General features: G+C 56.7%; 1 protein-coding gene across 4 annotated transcripts in view; it reads right to left on the bottom strand.

The window, feature by feature from the left end:
• Window positions 1–2362: 2362 nt before the first annotated feature.
• DENND1A (DENN domain containing 1A) overlaps window positions 2363–18676 on the bottom strand; it is a gene marked incomplete at both ends in the record, with an annotated part of 564729 nt that continues 548415 nt past the window's right edge. For 2 of the 4 annotated variants that reach the window (XM_080708699.1, XM_080708698.1), the window contains 3 exons: window positions 2363–3580; window positions 4415–4673; window positions 7508–7636. In XM_080708699.1, coding sequence (XP_080564825.1) covers window positions 2363–3580; window positions 4415–4673; window positions 7508–7636 — 1606 coding nt within the window. The remainder of the gene's footprint in view (window positions 3581–4414; window positions 4674–7507; window positions 7637–18676) is intronic. The other 2 variants (XM_080708700.1, XM_080708701.1) reach the window with 1 other exon arrangement.

Below are 18676 nucleotides of genomic sequence, written 5' to 3'. Positions count from 1 at the left end.
TCTTGAAGGGAGCCCTTGAGCTCTTTGCTCTGGGGCCTCTGGCTCAGAGCTGGTCCTCCAGAGGAAGGATGAGCTGCCTCCCTGCTCATGGATGCTCGTCACGCCGTGCCCTCAGATGCAGAGGGGACCTGCCTGGGCCGGGCTCCTTTGGTCCACAGACGTGCCCCTCTGTCCTTCCCAGGCCGGCGCCTCCTGTGATGAGGCTCTGGGTGCCAGGGCCACAGGACCTTTTCCATCCTTCTCTAAGTTGGAGGTTGACTTTACCTGGCTCCCATTACGGTTCCGGTTACCTTGAGAAGGCAGAGGATTGGGGGCCCTGGGGACTCAGCAGAGGCCGGGCTGGGGCCGTGAACCCCAGCCTGAGGGGCTGCTTGGTCCCGTCCTGTGGGAGGTGAGGCTCTGTCCCCAGGAGAGTGGAGCAGGCAGCTCCTCAGCTGGTTGATCAGTCAGGGACTCGTCTTAAGACATCTTATGTGGGAGTCAGCATATAGACAGAATATTTAACTTTGGTCACTGTGGATGACCAGTCCAGATCTCCCTTCCAAACACAACTGCCTCCCTGGGGTGCAGGCCAGTAGTTGCTCTGCCCTTGCGGGTGAGCGATGTGGGTGACACTCCGGGGGTCTCCTTACCCTTGCTCCTTCCTGGAGCCAGGGTGTCCTTGGCACCCTTGGTGGCCTGCTCCCCGCCCTGCGGTCTCAGCAGGGCTGCGTGGACCTGTCACCCCCACACCCTGCTTGAGAAAAGAGGGTGGCTGGCTCCGAGCTCCTGTGGCACGGGCTTGGGGCACACCTTCCCCCTGCCCCCAGCCTGGCCTCCACCTCCGTAGGGGTGGAGAGGTGGCGGAAGGTCCCCTGGAGCCTCCCCTTCCCCAGCGCTTCCTTCAAGCACACAAGGAAACCAGCATTGTCCCCAAGAAGATTTTATTGGACGCACACACAGTCCACTTGTGGGTTTGCGAATTCCACCTGGCAGTGGAAGACATCGTGCTCCTGTGAACATGGGGCGCTCCCGGGAGCCACCCAGCACAGCACAGCCGGGGAGATCATGGGGCGTGTCGCACTTCCTGGCAGCCCAGCACTGGGCTCCTCCTCTGCCCCCCCCCTGGATGATGAGGCCTGGAGCTGGGCCTTTACGGACACACCTGAGCGCCCATGTGAAATGTGGCTCCCTAGCAGCGAGGGACATTCCCAACGCAGGCTTGTCCTGGGGTCACAGCTGCCCCAGGAAGGGCCTGTGCCAGGCAGCCCAGGCCTCAGAGGCCCGTGAGCAGAGCAGCGCGAGGGCCTCCCAGGCTCTCTGACATGGGTGATGGGGACCTCCAGACACCTCTGAGGAAGCCTTGTCTGACCACGCACAAATAGGAAATGAGAAGCCAGGTCAACATGCTCACAATTTCCTGCATGTCTCAGATGGTTGTTTTCTTAAGTGGATGGATTGCATTTTAACTTGGTTTATTGAAAGGAGTTAATTTTCAAGATTCATCAAATCAATAAGGTAAAAAGGAAAATAAAAGATAAAAGAATAACAAAACATTTCAATTTAACTTTGGTGACTTTGGCCTCAGGAATTTCTGTGCTGGCGAGAGGCTGGAGGTGGGGGAGGGGCTGGTGTCTGGCCTCCTGCCCTAAGCTAGAGGCAAACTGTCCACAGGGGACCCTGCCTGGTCCTGACCCAGGGGAGCCCCCCTCCTTCTGTGGCATGGCCTTGAGTCGGAATCTGGCTTGCTGCAGCTCAGTTGTGCCCACGGAGCCCCAAGTATCAGGAGGCTGAGCCCCAGAGGTGTGGGGGGGCAGAGAGCTGAAGGCCCTCCTAACACTTGGATTTGAGGGTTTCTCCTCCTCCTGCAAACTGGACTTGCTGGTGCTCCTGGCCCCGGCCTGGGGCTAGCTGGGATGGGTTTGGCCATCACAAGGGCCCCCAGAAGCCACCGAAGTTTGGGGCTTGGGGTGGAGACCCACGAAAGCAGGAGCGTGTATTGCTAGAGAGGGTTTGGAGGCGCCCCACAGGGGATGCTGTCCAGCCGGGAGGGCCCTACTTCCAGCCCCCAGCCATCTGTATCTGGCGAGTACGAGCTCACCTTGGGGGCAGCGCCGCACGCACCCTGCCTGTCATGGCGTCCTTGGAGGGAAGGTGGTGGGACATGGTCAGGGCAGCTGCTGCCCGCTGCTCTCTCCAGCGCAAGACCCAAGCAGGGTGTAAGGAGGCAGGTACGGGGCTGCAGTGCTTCCAGGGCTGTGACTGGGGCACTCCCCAGGGCGAGGCCTCAGGGCCAGGCAGTGTGGAGGGGAGGGCAGGGCCCTCCCGCCAGTGGAGCCGGGGAGCCCCGCACTGGACTCGGCCTGGCAGGCCAGCCCTTGCCTCACTCGAAGGTCTCCCACTGTCTCCGGAGCTGCTCTGCTGGGGCCGGGGCCGGGGCCGGGGCCGGGGCTGGGGCCGGGGCCGGGCTCACCTCCTGCTTGGTTTTCCGTAACAGATCCTCAAAGGGGTCTCTCTGCTGTGGAGGGGCAGACGGCTGCAGTGCCGGCTCTAGGCTCTTGGGGGGCCTGGGGGGCAGGAGTGGGGGGTCTCCGGGCCTCAGGGCCAGCCCCTGCTTGGCCTCTGCAGCCCTGGCACTGGAGCGGGCCAGGGGCAACGTTCGGATCCTGGACGGGGCCACAACGGGAGGCCCGAGGGGCTGCAGGGGGCTGGTGTGGGTGCCCATGGGTGCCTGGCCAAAGAGGTTGGGCAGGGAGAGGGCAGACAGGCTGGGCTGAGATCTGTGAGCGGCGCAGAAGCCAGAAGTGGCCAGGAGGAGGCTGGGCGTGAAAGCTGGGCCCAGGTCTGGAGGGGCCCCAAGAGGCCTGGCAGGTGTGGAGCCCAGGGCCAGGGTGGGTGGTGCCGCCGGCACAGGGGGGACAAAGGGGTTGAGTGGGGGCTGTGGGAAGGGGGCGGGGGTCCCTGCAGGCGGGAAGCTGAACTGGGGGGTGAACGGGGTGGCCACACTGGGGGCAGCAGGGTGTGGTGGGACGGTGCTGCCAGACCAGCTTGTGTTGAGCGGGTCCAACAGGGCGAGCAGGGTGTCGCTGCCTCTGCCCGCAGCCCCTGGGGCCGGGCTGAGCGGCTGCAGCAGTTGAGTGGGGCCTTGGGGGGCAGCAGCAGGCAGGAGCCCCGGGAATGGGGCTGGGCTCAAGGCCGCCCACCTTTCCCGATCCATCTGTAGCCGCTCTGCGGAGAAGTCCCCGAGGGTGCTGCCAGCCGTCTGCAACTTGGAGGGCCGGGCAGTGGGTGGCGGAGGCACGATGCCCAGCTCTGGGGTCTTCCTGCCCTGAGGCCGGGGGATGGTGATGCTGCCTGGAGCTGGGGTGGGAGCCTCCTCCTTGTTCCTGGGGTTCAAGATGCTGTCCCGCGTCTGAGGCCTGCGAGGCACAGCCGGGGAGTTCCCCAGCAGGGCTGAGGGCTTCTCTGGTGAGGCGGTGGGAGGCTTGCTGGGGATGGCCATGTCGTCCTGGCCCAGGCTCCAGAGCTTGTTGTATGGGTTGGCGAGCTTCAGGGCCACCGCCATCCCCAGGGTCCTCTCGCTCCGGCCCAGGTCCAGCCTCTGTGGGGAGGAAGGAGGGAGGCGGTGGGCACGGGCTGAGAGGGCACAGATGAGGAGGTGCCAGTTTCCCTCCTCCTGTGTGCTGGTGGGCACTGGGGCTGTCTCCTAGTTCGTGACCAAGTAGCTCCTGGGACTTAGGGCAGTTGGAGGCCCCCATGGTCAGCAGCAGAGAACCCAGGTCTGTAGAGCCTCCTCCCCTGGCCACACTGGGATTCCCAGGAAGCTCCTGTCTTACGCCAGTGGCTGCCAAGTAGTTTTAGGACAATGACTCCACCCGCTGGTCTGGCCCTTTTTGGTTTTCAGGGCAGGAACACCTCCAGTCACACCCAACAGGGCGGGGAGCTGCCCAGGCTGCTGAGGAGGGGAACTGGGTTGTGTCCCTCTGTATTTCCAAGCTACTTATCCCGCCCTTGTCCAGGCTGAGCTGCCTCAGCCCACTGTCACGGACCACATGGGGCCTCGTGAATTCCACAGCGTGGCCCAGTGACTAACCCAAAGTTGGCACAGAAAGGGATGCGATGGTCTGGAAGTCACAATGGGAGGTCACTGGACACACAGGAATAATCCAGACTCCAGGGATCTGGGTATAAAGGCTCTTCCTAGGAGCCCAGGAGCCAGGTGGGAATGGGAGCAAAGCCCTGGGCGCCGCCCACCCACGGGAGGACCATCTGGCTCCGGTCTAGCAGCAGTGGTGGACCCTGAGGCAGTGAGGCTGGGCTTCTAGTCACACCGACCCTGAGCATCGGCTTGGCCCCGAGTCTCTTCCACTGTGACCAAGGGAACCTGCCTCGTGTGCAGAAGGCCCCGGCTAGCACCCTCCTGCCCATTCCGCACCTGATAGTCAAAGGTCCCCGGCTGCTCACGCAGGTCTTTGGGGGCCCGAAGGTCCTCCAAGCTCCTGGCCTGGCCCAGGGACTGCAGCGGGGCATCCACGTCCAGGCTGCTGAAGACATCTTCCAGGAGGTCGATGCTGGCAGCCCGGTCCGGCGGAGCTGGGACAGGGCCCCGGGGCAGCCGCACCAGCTGCTCCGGACTCTCGGCCTCGTCACCTTCAGCACTGTCCGACTCCTTCAGTGTCCGGTACGGCTGTGGCCTGGGAGAAGACAAAGCGGGCTGGATTCTTCCACACGGAGGAGCAGGCCACCCCAGCCACTGAGGGCATCCAGGCCCCGAGGCCGCTGTGCCCGAGGCGGCCACGACAGGAGTGTCCCGGGGCTCGTGTGGCTGCGCCTGGGGACAGCACAGCGTGAGCTCGGCATGCGAACAGGTCTGGGGCTGGATTTGCATCTGCGCTTATCTGTGGCCCTGGTGCCGAGGGCCCACTCAGTTCCCTCAGAGCCTGGTCTGGGCATAGCTGGCTGGAGGGAGGGGACAGGCCCGCGGTGGGCAGGTGTGTCCCCACCCCGTTTGGTGGCCCACAGGTGGCCATGGAGCTGGTCCTGTGAGCAGCGTGTCGGGAGCTGAACTGGAGAAGCCCTCAGAGGTGTGCCGGGATCCCTGGAAGAGCCGCTCAGGCCTCTGCGTGTGCTGGCTTACATTCTAGCTCTTGCTGTGGGGACTTGGCCAGTCCCCTGACCTCTCTGAGCCTCAGCTGCTCAGGGTGGCGCTCACTACAGGAACAAGTGCAGCACCCTGTGTGGCCAGGCCGAGCTGGCGATGCATTCACCCACCCGCCTATGGGGGTGGCTCTCACGTGGGCTCTCTGCTGACAGCTTGCTGTGCTTTGTCCACCAAAGCCTTGTAGATGAGCCCGGCAGAGGTAACAACTGGCACCACTGGGTACATGGGGAGACAGCACGGGGGAGCCTTGACCTCTCGTGGAGCTGTGGCCTGGGCCATGTCTGGCCTCTTAATTGTCCCTGGGTCAGGCAGGGACCGCGTGGCTGGTGTTGGTAAAGTGGGAGGAGGGCGCCACCTGCTGGTCAAGGACAGACTTGTACTGAAGGCCCTGAAGGAACCAGGTCATTGGCAGCCTGGGGAGGGCTCCAACAGCCCCACCTACCACTGTCTGCTGGAGCAAGGAAGGATCTACACCCTCACCTCCTAGATCGGAATGGAAGCTCAGAGACGCCAAGTGACTTCTCTACGTCTCATAACACCCGGCAAGAAGTGGAACCGGAGCCAAGTTTGCGAGATTCCAAAGCCCCCCTCCACTCTGACCAAGCCAGTGGACCGGGGAGTTAAAGACCCTTTAATCAAGTTTGAGCACGATGAAAGGGATAAGGACAACCACTTCTTATTCCAGTGGTTCTTTCTTTGTTCAAATTGGTAATCGAAATAACAGCCTATGGTATCATAGACATTACTGCTTACAACAAGACATGTTTTTCAAACTTAAAAGCAAAAGCTTGAAAATTGAACGTATAGAAAAAACATCCCGTGAAGTCCGGGGAACACTGGCTCAGGTGGCTGCCTTCTAAGCGAGGGCCCTGGGGGTGGGAGGGCGGTCTGCCTGCGCCCCTGGTGAGCTGCTGGCAAAGTGGGAGGTAAAGTGCTTCTAGTCCTGGGGCAGTGGAGGAGGCAGGAGCAGGAGGTGTAGACAGCCTAGGCGACTAGACAAAAAGGGGAGCATCACAAAAGAATGACTGCACGTGGGGGGGCTTTTTTCTTCCTTGAAAAAAGGCCCAGGATGTGGTGGTGAATGCCTGTAATCCTAGTACTTGGGAGGCTGAGACAGGAGGATTGTAGGTTCAAGGACAGACTCAGCAATGTAGCACGGCTTAGCAACTTAGTGAGACCCCGTTTCAAAACAAAACAAAACAAAAATAAATAAATAAAAAGGAATGGGAGTGTAGCTTGGAGGTAGAATGCCCCTTGTTTTAATCTCCAGTACCACAAAAATAAATTAAAAATAAGTAAATAAACAGGTGAATCTTGCTGGGCATGGTAGCACACGCCTGTAATCCCAGTATGTGGGAGGCTGAGGCAGGAGGAATGCAGGTTTGAGGCCAGTGTGGGCAACTTAATGAGATCCTGTATCAAAATAAAAAGGGCTGTGGGTGTAGCTAAATGGCAGAGCTCCCCTGGGTTCAATCCCCTGTACCACACAAACAAAAGAAAGGAAGGAGGGAAGGAAGATCACTACAAAATGTTAATGGGGAGGCAGGCTGAACTTTTTTCTTTGATAAAAAGGTGAGCTTTGCCCCTTCTACCTTTCTGAATTTGCTATTTGTAATCATATGAGGGCTTGGTTATAAATAATGCTAAAAAGCCAGGTAGTGGTCTGGGGATGTAGCTCAGGGGAGAGCCCTTGCCTAGCAAGTGCAAGTCCCTGAGCGTGAACCCCAGTACCAAAAAAAAAAAAAAAAAAAAAAAACCAAAAAAACAGGTGGATCGGGACATTTAGAAATGCTAGTATTAATACACTTGCTCCACATTACAACTTTTATTTATTTATTTTTTTGTGGGTCTGGGGATGGGACCCAGGTGCGTTCAACCTCCGAGCGACACCCCCTGCCCAAATTTTTATTCTTTATTTTGAAACAGGGTCTCACTGAGTTGCGGAGGGCCTAAGTAGCTGAGGCTGTCTGCGAACCGCGATCTTCCGGTCTCAGCCTCCAAAGCGTGTGCAACCACGCCGGGCTACAACTTTTTTTTTTTTAAAACTTAAAATCTGACTTCTCATCCCTGTGGCTTTCCAAGATGCACTGCCGAGGACCCAGGGATCAACAGGCAGGCTCACTGCAGTCACCAACTCCACTAACAGCCGTGTCCCCTGCCCCTGACCCCTCGCTCCACCATCGAGCCCAGTGGGCTGGCAGAGTGGACATCTGACAGGGGCTGTGGAGGTGGCATTCCCCCCTGCAAGTGGGCACTGGGCACCTGGCAGGCAGCAGCTCCAAACACCCCCCAGAAGAGCAAGCAGCACCCCCATGCAGCCCCAACAGTCACCAAGCTGAGCCCAGGGGGCTGGAAGAAGGAAGAGACCATTCAAAGGGAGCAGAGAAGAAAAAGCTTTCGGAGAAGCCAGCGCTCGCGGCCTCATCCCGCTGGCACTCATCCTCAGAGGAGTCTTCAGAGAGGAAGACCGCATAGTGTCGCAGGGGCTTTACCAGGCTGGGGTGGAGGGAGACAAGAGAGAAGAGAGTCAGTTAGGACACCGTCAGCTCCTCGTGGGCGGGAAGGCGCCCCCCGAGGAGAGGGGGGCTGGCACCAAACAGAAACCAGACCGGTCTGCTGTGTGTTTTGAGTCTTAAACTAGTGACCCAGTCATCTGTGACCTAGTAACTGCACTTCACTTAGTGGCAGAGTTATGTCCAAAGATGTTCATTACTCATGTTTATAACATTCAAACACACGGCCGGGCGTGGTGGCGCATGCTTGTAATCCCAGCGCTCGGGAGGCTGAGACAGGAGGATCACACAGGTTCGAAGCCAGCCTCAGCTACTTCGTGAGGCTCTCAGCAATTTAGCAAGACCTTGTTTTCAGTCTGGGAGTATAGCCCGGAGGTAAAAATAAAAAGCCCCTGAGTTCCACACCAGTAACACACACACACACACACACACACACACACACACACACACACACACAATATTCAAACACATAACCAAGCTGGGAGTGGTTGTGCACACTTGTCATCCCAGTACTTGGGAGGCTGAGACAGGAGGATTGCAGGTTTAAGACTGGCCTCAGCAACTTAGTGAGATTCTCAGCAACCTAGCAAGACCCTGTTTCAAAGGTAGACCCTGCTCAGAGGTGGAATGCTCCTGGGTTCAATCCCCAGTATCAAAAAATAAATTAATAGGTAAATAAATAAAAATAGGGCTGGGGGTGTAGCTCAGAGGTAGAGTGCCCCTGGGTTTAACCTCAGCACCACTAAAGCAAACAAAACCCCCATGAAACTACCTACACTTTAATCAATAAGAATTGGGTACAGTTGACTGAATGCTATCCTTCTATTAGACACTGTTTATGAAGAAACATTTTAAAGCCAGGATCCAGAATTACAATTTTTACAGTCAGCCCTACATACATGTAGGTTCCACATCGCAGATTCAACCCATTAAGGGTTGAAAATTTGGGAAAAAATTGAATATTTATTCAATATATATTGACTTTCCCCCTTATCTTTATATTGTTCCCTAAGCAATACAGTATAACTGTTTGCAGAGCATTTATGCTGGATAATAAGCAATACAGAGATGATTTGACGTATATGGGAGGACTGGGCAGGATCTCTGTAACTGGGCAGCGTTTCATATAAGGACTTGAGCGCCGCCTGGAGCTGGTCCCTGGGGATGCCGAGAGGCGACTGCATCCTCCCAGCTGCTTACAGGAAGATGTTCGGAAGAAAGACTGGGAAGGCTTATGTCTAAGTGTCAGTAATAGCTGGCGGGATTACCGGTGCTTCCCTGCTCCTCCCCGCTTCTTTTTCTTTTGCTACAATGAGCGCATGTGCTTCAATAATCAAGAAAAAAAAAAAAAAACCCAAAAAAGTTAAATCAAAAAGTGAGCCGCGTGGCTGGGCCCTGGAGAGAAGGGCCTTTTCTGATTAGCGGCCGCTCTCTGGAGTCCCCCTCGGATGCTTCTTCAGAGAGTCCTTTTCATCTGTGATGTGGAAATTAAATATTCATCGTTATAAAAAATACATCTCCCTTGTCAGCCACCTGTGTGCTCTACCTCTATAAACAAACACACACACACACACACACACACACACACACACACACACACACACACACACACACAGCCCAGAGAAACTCCACGCCTGGCTTCTATGAATTATAGACTGCCCGGGACCACGAGAGACCCTGGACCGGAGGATGGCGGCAGTTCGGACCCTGGCCTGCATGGCTGCGGCCCAGGCCACCCCCTGCCTGCTCTGTGGGGTGGGTGGGCTTGTGAAGTTTGGGGAGAGGGTGGGCAGGGGATGCGGGTGTCTGGGTGGGGCTGTCCCCTGGCCAGCCACAGCAGCCTCCTAGCTGTGCTTTGTCGTGGGATGGATTCCTCGATGGTGTTTGGGGATCACAGCTGGAGGGGAAGGAGGAGCAGGACGGGCCGGGAGCCTGGGCTGCGCTGCGTCCCCAAAGCCACTGCGTGCCGCTTCCTCTCATCTCTGCGGGCCAGGCTTGTCTTCAAACTCAGTGAGAATTTACGGGAAGCTGTGAGCCAGGTCCTGCACCAGAAGGCGGGTCAGTGTTTACTTCCCACAACCCCTATAGACAAGACTCACGGGCTTCCTGGGCTACAGAGGGCCTGGGCCTGGGGTGGGGGGCACTTTGCCCTGCCCCCCGCCCTGGAAGATCTGACCGGCAGAAGCCCCGGGCAGCCAGGCCCTGCTGCCTCCGCAGCCATGCAGGTGGCCACCACAGCCTGGCTTTGAACCACACACGGGCCGTCACTCTCCCGCTCAGCCCTGCAAACCCGCCGTTCTCAACTGCAACTTGCCACAGAGCGAGTCTGCTGCCGGCCCTGAGGAGGAGGGCGTTCCGTTCCAATGCGGCGGGATGATCTGCTTGGAGTCGGTTGCTCTCCCTCCACAGGGGGACCTCGCGGCCCACTCACTCTGGGCAGCGGGCGGGGTGTGGTGAGGGTGTGTCTCCCTCCGGGATGCTCAGGCGTGGAGAGTGGGGCCATGCTGGGGGGCCAGGTAGGTGGGGCAGGAGAAGCCTCGGGAAGGCGCTCAGAAGAGAACCCACAAGTGGCTCTACCTGCCCCATGTCTGCCCACTCGGCAGCCCAGCAGAGGGCTCTGCACTCACTACAGAGTCTGCTCTTGGCCCAGCCCGCGTCCAGCTGTGCATCCAGCCCTGGGGGTCGCCAGCAAAGGAGAGAAAGTGCCAGTGACCCGGCTGGGAGGCGACAAGCAGGGCTGCTGGCCCTACCTTCTTGCTAGCGGGCACAGGCAGAGGACATTGGCCCCTTTTTGAATCAATGGGACGGGGCTCTTAGGCAGCCCTCAGATCCACTGTCAGACCTTTCCTGGCACCCACCTAAGCACATCCCCTCCTCTGGCTTTATTTTGGGGTGCTGGGGATTGAATGCAGGGCCATTCGGCCTCCAAGCTACACTCCGGCCCTTTTTATTTTTTGAGTCAGAGGCTCACTAAGTTGCTCAGGCTGGCCTCAAACCTGTGATCCTCCTATCTCAGCCTCCCAAGCACTGGGATTATAGGCGTGTGCCGCCACCCCTCTCTCCACTTGGCTTTGATTGGAAAGCACACATCAGAGTCTGGTATGTCAGCTGAACACCACTAAACTGCCAGGGCCTTCTAGATTTACAGAGGAGCTAAGAGCCTCGGAGCCAGACCAGGCCTCGGCTTGCTGTCGGGTCGCCCACCGCGCGGCCGTGGTCAGGATCCAGTGCCTCCTGCACAGGTGTGGGCATGTGTGAGTGGGGGGTTCTCCTGGCCAGGCCACGGTGGGCAGGGCCTTCAACAAGAGGCCAGGGGTCCCTGGAACAGACCACTGCCTGTCAAGAGCGACAGAGCGCGGTGAAGCCTGCCACGTGACCGGCTGAGGTGGAGCTGTGTCCTGTCCCAGCCACATGGATGACCACGATGATCGCAGCAGAGCCCAGGTGTTGGGCCAAATGCTGGACGTACAATTTCTCACTAATTCCTGATGACCGACAAAGAAGCCCAGAGAGGAGAGTCCCTTGCCGGGGTCACACAGCCGCCGAAGGCAGGGGCTGGGCTTGAAGCTGGGTTTGCTGTCCCCAAACCTGCGCGGGGTCCTGCCTCCCCAGCTCCCGGGGTCTGACACGGCGCAGTGCGAGGCGGGTGTTTCCCCTTCTACTCTTAATGAAAGGTGAGATTTCAAAATAAACTTATTTAAATTCAGCTGCTCATGTTCTCCCATGAAACATACAGTCAGATATTTGTCAGAGATAAAGGATGAACCATCGAAAACGTCCAGGTTTAAATTTTTTATTAGCTTAAGGCAGAATACGGGGAAAAAAAGTGTACCTCATTCCTCATTAACCCAATTCAGCAAGTACCCTGCAGTCTGCCACCCACCACTCGCCTGGATTTTATTACACACAAAGGGCTGTCTGTGAAAAGGCAGGTCGCGGCGAACCTGGCTACCCAGCGAGGGCTGCCGACGTCCCGATGCGAAAGAAAGGCTTGCTGTCCATCACGGCTCGGACCCCGCCAGCCCCCACGGCCGGCCCCTCCTCGCCCACCGCGCGGGCGCGGGGTCCCCATGCAGATGACTCCCGAGCCCCTTCTAATGTTTGGTTTAACGTGTCGCCGGTTAGCGCGCGCGTGTGACAGTGGTGACAGGCGAGGCTGTTCCTTTTTAAATACCATGTCAGAGACACGGCATCAGGAAGCGGGGATGTGCTCTGTGCTCTCCGCGGCACCGGGATCACGCCGGCTTAGTTTTTAATGAGGAAGATCTGCATCTCGAGAGTTTTTTTCATGTGTCACATCGCGTGGACAAATCAGTAGCACGTCACGCTGGCCCAAAATGAAATGCTGACAAATGTAGATATTTCAAATTTAATTGACATTTAAATGTACTTGAGATAAAGATGGGAAGAAATCAGCCAGGACTCACTCGGTCTCCCGAGGTAATGAAGGGGAGCCAGTGATCATTTTTTAAAGGATCGTTCCACTTCAGCACAGAGCGAGTCCCCTTCGCCAGCGTCCCTCGGTGATGTGGCCCTCAGGGGTGATGAGCAGGGACAGGTCCCAGGGCGAGGCCAGGCCCCGCCTGCTGGCCGATGCCAGCCTGTCCGCCTGTGCCGTCTTTCCCTTCCTATCCCGGGTACCTTGGAAAAGTCACTTTACCTCCCAGACCCGTTTCTTCTCTGTGAGATGGTGAGTCTCTGGCTCTCCTGAAGTTCAATCATAAATGTGAAATCAAAGTATCTGCAGATTTACAAGTATTAAAAGTATTTACAGGTGCTTCGTGCGCAGGAACATTTAGTTTCCACCCACACGCCGATACACCTGCCGGCAAAGAGGTCCAGGGTACTGCGCAGGGTCTTCCTCAGGCGCTCGGGAGCAAAGGCGGTCCCTGCTTCCAGGGCGAGCAGTTTCTTAGCACGTGGGAACCACTACCACACAGGGCTGGTGCTGCAGACCACACCCTCTGCAGCACACAAACTAGAAAAGGCTCTGAAGAAAGACCCAGCGTGTGTGGGGGCACAGAGAAAGCTGGGGCCTGGCCTGGAGCTCCGCCCTGTGAGGCCCGGAGTCAGAGCTGGGGCTGCTGTTCTGAGGGAGGAAGAACTGGAGACAGACACCACTCGCCAGGTGCAGAGCCGCGCATCCTGTCCTCTGTGAATATCTGCTGAAGCCCAGGGCCGGGAGGGCCTCGTGGTGACAGCAAGTGTGGGGCACAGGTCCCTCCCCGCATTGGGCGCTTACTCCGCTCCAGGCCAGCGTGGGGATGTGTCCCCGGCTCAGGGGCTCCTGGGACATGGGCTGGGGGTTCTGCAGAAGAGGCGGGAGGGCTGCAGGTGGGTGGCAGGGCCTTGGGCAGCATGAGGGCCAGACGCTCTGGACGGGGCTGGAGGTGTGAGGCTGGACGGGTCCGGGTGGCGGGCTGCCTGGGTCTCTCTGGGGCTGGCTGCGTCCTTTGCTTCTGCAGCCTTCACTCCTGCATCCGCTGAATTATTTCTCATCCCGTGTGTTCATCTGTTCACCTTCCTTCAGCAAAAATCACAGTGCCAACCTCACAGGCCCAGCCCACGTCCCAGCATGCTGAGAAGCCCTCCACAGGCCCCGGGGATGCGGACACTCACGCGGGAGGGGCCTGAGCTGGGGCGCAGGTGCTGCTCCCTGCCCATTCCCCAGGCTCCCTGCTGGGGGAAGATGGGTGGAGACACCATGGGCCCTACAGAGAGCTGTGCCTCACCCTCAGGACACCCTGAGCCTGGGCTCTGGGTGGGACCCAGCAGTGCTAGTGCACAGCCTGGCCTGGGCCAAGTCCTACCATCTGCTACAGCCAGGCTCCTTGGCAGCTGAATGGAGCTGATGATGCCCATTGACCTGTGAAGGTTTTGGGGGACATGGGGAGGTCAGCATGTGTGAGGGTTCCAGGCATGCTCTGTCCCTGAGAAATGGCAGCAGTGTGGAGTCCAGAAGAGGCTGCAGTTTCAGCTGGGCTGGCCAAGGCTTTCAGGACTGACTGAAATCAGTTCCTTCTGGAGGTGGGGCCCCAATTCTAAAGGCGTGCCTTTCCACTGGGATGACCTCCCCTTACGGGGACACTCCTGGGAAAAGTGCGGTCCTCTGAGTGGCTGGGAGAAGCGGCTGTGGGCCAGCGTGGCTGCGGAGGCTCACCGAGGCTCAGGGCTCCTGGGTGAGGCTGCGGGCTCCGGTCCGGGCTCAGGCTCCACATCTACTCCAGACTTGGTTTTGTCCGAGGCTCAGAATCCACCAGTGGGGCGGGCTGTGCGACAGGTCAGGAGCCCCTCGCCTCACTAATTGGGTCCGTGACCTTCTGCTCGGGTGTTTGGACTCCTGGCCACGCAGCAGCAGGTCCTGGCAGTCTGCCAGAGGGTGACGCCAAGACAGCTGCCCTCACCCCCTGGGGCCCGGCCCAGCTGGCATCTTGGAGACTTGCTCTTGGGTGCGCGCCGTCGCTCCACAGCCATGTCCTGGTCGTAGCAGGCTGGTCTTTCCACAGTTGTGGTTAACCGAGAGCCGCCCCGCCGCCAGGGTGCTGGGCCGTGCGCGGCCCCTGCCTCCCCTGATCCCTTTGTTCTCACAGGCAGGGCTCCGCGCTGGGCTCTGGTTTGGGAGTTGGGGAGTTGAAGCCGTAGGTCACAGAGCCCTAGTCTGGAGAAGCTCACGGGCTACCGATACATGTGCCCGTGTGAGTGAGTGCGTGTGTGTGTGCACACGTGAGGCATACAGAGAAAAGGACAATGGGGAGGTCAGTGCTGGGGCAGCCTGGGGGCCTGGGCCTGGGGAGGGGCCTGGGCGGCCCACAGGAGGTCAGGGAGGGAGTGTCGGGGTGTCGGAGTGCGGAATGCGGAGGGCAGTGGCTCTGGGAGATGAGGCAGGAGAGGGGCATCCTGTGCTTTGCTAACTTAGGCTGTGACTGTGGCTCCTGCGGGCAGCTTCCCAAACCACACTCTTTCGGAGGTTAATAGGCATCCTGTTAAAAGCAAGGAGAGCCGCCCAGAGCCTGCGGCCGAAGCCTGGCCGTGCACCAGGCCACCGTCCAAACGACTGGCCACACCCCAGCGGCAGTGGCTGTGCAGGAGAGAAGAGCCCCGGGCCCTGTGAGCCACAGCTGGGAGCAACTGGCGTGGAGGAGGAGAGAGTGGCACGCAGGCTGTGTCGGAGTAGCACGCCATCTTTTGCCAGCGAACAGGTGCCATTGGCTGAGAGATGATGAGAATTCTGAGCCTGGGCTTTGGGAAGAGTTCTCACTAAATGCTTCTGGAAGCTTCTTCTGATCTTAGTTTAATCTTCTGGGGCCTTGGTGCTGGAGTCATGCTGTACCATTCAGATGATCTGACGCTCTAGCTTCTCAACAGCTGGGCCTAGTTATTTGGTGTAGACTGGGCGTATCTGTCCAGAGGGTCCTAATGCCAACCCCCCAGGTGTCTGGGTAGTCCAGTTCTGATGGGAATAAAAGGTGGTACGATTGTTTTAGAAAGGTACTTAGCAATTCAGGTCTGACATCTCCCCATGTGGCCAGCTAAGCACATAGGCTGTTAGCCTAGACTCAACAACAGTAGTTGGGAGGCTGAGGCAGGAGGACTGCAGGCTTGAGCCCAGCTTCAGCAACTTAGTAAGTCTCTCAAAAATGAAAACTAAAATAGGGCTAGGGGTGCAGTTCAGAGGTAGGAGGCCCCTGGGCTCAATCCTCAATAACAACAACAACAACAAAAAAGGAAGATAGTGCTTCTGCTACTAACTAGTTGCACGACTCAGGGTAGTGACAGCCGCTTGGAGGCTCAGCTATTTCTATAATGCAGACTCCTAATACCTAGCCCCCAGATTTCTCATGGGGAATAAATGAAATGGTGAACGTAAAGTGCTTAGCACATAGTTCGCAGCTGAGGGTAGTTGTTAATTCTGTTCTTATAATGACATAAAATGAGAGGAAGCTTGGAGAATAAGGATATTTAACCTGACATTTTCATACGAACAAACACCTAGAAACAATGGAAAACAATCTAAGGCAGGGGCAGGGTTCAGTGGACCCCGACATACACAGGATGGGATCTTAGGCAGCCATGGGGACAGGGGTACACAGCCACCTGCAGCGAGTCCCGCAGCACGGGATACTGCGGGAAGGCAGCACTCGGGAAAAGAGCGGACGGGGATCGGGGAAATGCTGGTGCACAGCTGAATTAAAGTAGAGGGTTCAGGATGAATGTATTTCCTTTTTCCTAACTGCAGGTTATCTATGAGGCTTGTGGATTAACAAAGAAACAAACAAAAATTACTAAAAAAAGGATAGATTTTTTTTTTTTTTTTTGCAGGTCAAGGGATGGGACCCAGGGGCATTCAACCTTCGAGCTACACCCCCTGGCCTATTTTTTTTTTATTCTTATATTGAAACAGGGTCTTACTAAGTTGCAGAGGGCCTCACTAAGCAGCTGAGGCTGTCCGCGAACCGTGATCCTTCAGTCTCAGCCTCCCAAATGCTGGGATTACAAGCTTGAAAGGATAGGTTTTTGTACAGATTTAGCCAGAGAGGTAAACAGGGCAATGGCTCCTGGGCCTTGTGGCTAAATCTGGGTATTCTTTTTATTTTATTTTATTTATTTTGTGGTACTGGGGATTGAACCCAGAGGCATTCAACCTTGGAGCTACATCCTCATCCCGATATTTTAATTTCTTATTTGGAAACAGGGTCTCACTAGGTTGATGAGAGTCTCACACCTGGTGAGGCTGTTTGCGAACCTGGGATCCTCCTGTCTCAGCCTCTCAAGTACTGGGATTACAAGTGTGCACCACTAGGCCCAGCCTAAATCTGGGTATTCTTAGTACAATGGAACTTCAAATAACCAGGATGAAAACTCATGTAATTAGGGGTGTTCAGTGTCTCAGTCTTTAGGAAACAAGGCGCACAGTCAGCAGCTCAGCTCAGCACATGGTCATGACCAGCTCCCGCCCCCAGGCCCCTGCGGCCGGCAAGCCACTCACCACAGGAATAAACCACCTGGTAGAGCATGTAACAATGTCCTTCCATACTCTCAGCTCCTCTGCCAGGGCCACCGCCACCTCCCAGCAGGGAAGACATGGTGGGTGGACTGGTAGAGGAGACCCTGGAGGTCACCGTGGCACCGGGTCTTGCCTTGGTCCACACAGTGTGCGTTCGTGAGGGACAGGTGGTCCTGACTACAGCATTGGCTACTGGTGCTCTCACAGCCTCAAGTGGAATGAGAAAGTCCCTGAAACATGGCTTCCATGGGTACAGCAGCACATGCCCATAATCCTAGTACTTGGGGAGATTAAGACAAAAGGACTCAGTTTTGAAGCCAGCCTCAGCCTCAAAATAAAGAGTTGGAGATGTAGCTTAGAGGTAGACAATACCCCTGGGGTGAATTCCCAATGCCCACCACGAAAAAGGGTAATAACTTAATAATAAAAGTAAATAACTTGGGCCCTGGCAGCAGGACAGACTGCAACAAGAAACCAGCAAGGGCCCTCAACAGGGGAGCTGTGAACCTCCGCCCGTTCTCCCTACTCACGGTAGCACAGAGGCGTAGCTAGGTTCTGAACCGAAGCCTGGCTGGTGGCGAAGAAAGGACCAGGTCTGTCATTGGATAGCCAGTCCAACCCACCAGCCCTGCTCGAATAATAACGAGGGAGCTAATACCTCTTGGAGAGAAATATTAACTGCTTATCAACCAGCTAATGGAAACTGAGAAACAGAGGGAGAGTTTCCCTAGGGATCTTTTGGAAGTGTCCTTCCAAATGCCAACAAATAGTGTTAAGGGGCTAGGAGACCTAACCCTTAATTCAGGAAGAAAAGTTGATGGAAGAAAATGTCGTTTTGCAGCCGGGCGTGGTGGCGCACGCTTGTAATCCCCGCGCTTGGGAGGCTGAGACAGGAGGATCGCACGGGTTCGCAGCCAGCCTCAGCTACTTAGTGAGGCTCTCAGCAACTTAGTGAGACCCTGTTTCCAAATAAAATATAAAAAAGGTCTGGGAGTATAGCCCGGAGGTAGAAAGCCTCTGGGTTCCACCCCCAGTACCACCAAAAAAAAAAAAAAAAAAAAAAAAAAAGAAAATGTCATTTTGGACAAATTTAAGCTAACAGAGAAGCCACCACAGAAACTCCCTTCTAAAGTCTCCTTCTGAAAATAAATAAAATAAAAATAAAAATAAAAGTCTCCTTCTCAAACTGTTGTGTAGCGCGCACCTAGCAGATTTCCAGAGATACTCGCTGGAAAGCTGGACACATAGGTGCATAGAAGGAGGAATGGACGGATGGACATTAACGGCCGAGGAAGGAAGGAGGGTGGCTGGCCAGAGAGTGGCTGCTGCCGGCCTCTGATGGACTCCAGAGCGCTCAGCTGCTGCGGGGGACACTCTGTCTTGTGTCCACAGATTACTGAGTGTGCTCTTGGGAGTGAGGGTTGGGGTGAGAAGTCAGGAGGGCCGCGTCTTCCCCTGCGACTTTAAAGATCCGATCCCCTCTGCCGCTCAAATCCTTTGCGTTCCCAACATGCTTTGATATTCCCAGCAGAGACGAAGACCCAGGATTCAAGAAAACCCAGGCCAGATGAAAAGGCCGGCCCCATCCATGTGCCCAACCCAGGGCCACCGACAAAGGCCCATTAGGCGCGGTTCCTGCCTGCCGGCCCGTCTTCCCACATCTCCCCACACGATGCAGACAGATTGCTGGAGTTGGTTTCCTCCCCCCAGAACAATATTTTACGAGGAGTCTGTTTTATTAAAATATTTTCCGCTGGATGCTTCCTGTGTTTCAAGAAGTTGGTCTTGCCAGCTGGAGCTGATGACAGTTGAGAAAAACACATCCAAGCGCTGTTGTGACATGGCATTTGGAATGGAAGAGCATGGGGGGGCATGGAAGAGACGCAGGAAAACACCCCGGCGGCACCAGAAATGTCACCGGCTCTGGGGAACACAGCCTCCCCTCCTGCTCATTAGGAGAATGTGAAGAGAAATCCTCACAATGTCCTCAAACGCACCACTCCCCTTCCCCGTGGGCCG

Source organism: Muscardinus avellanarius (assembly GCF_963383645.1).
Source record: "Muscardinus avellanarius genome assembly, chromosome: 13".
NCBI lineage: Eukaryota > Metazoa > Chordata > Mammalia > Rodentia > Gliridae > Muscardinus > Muscardinus avellanarius.
Note: the sequence above shows the minus strand (reverse complement) of the source record. Positions and strands in the feature narration are given on the sequence as shown.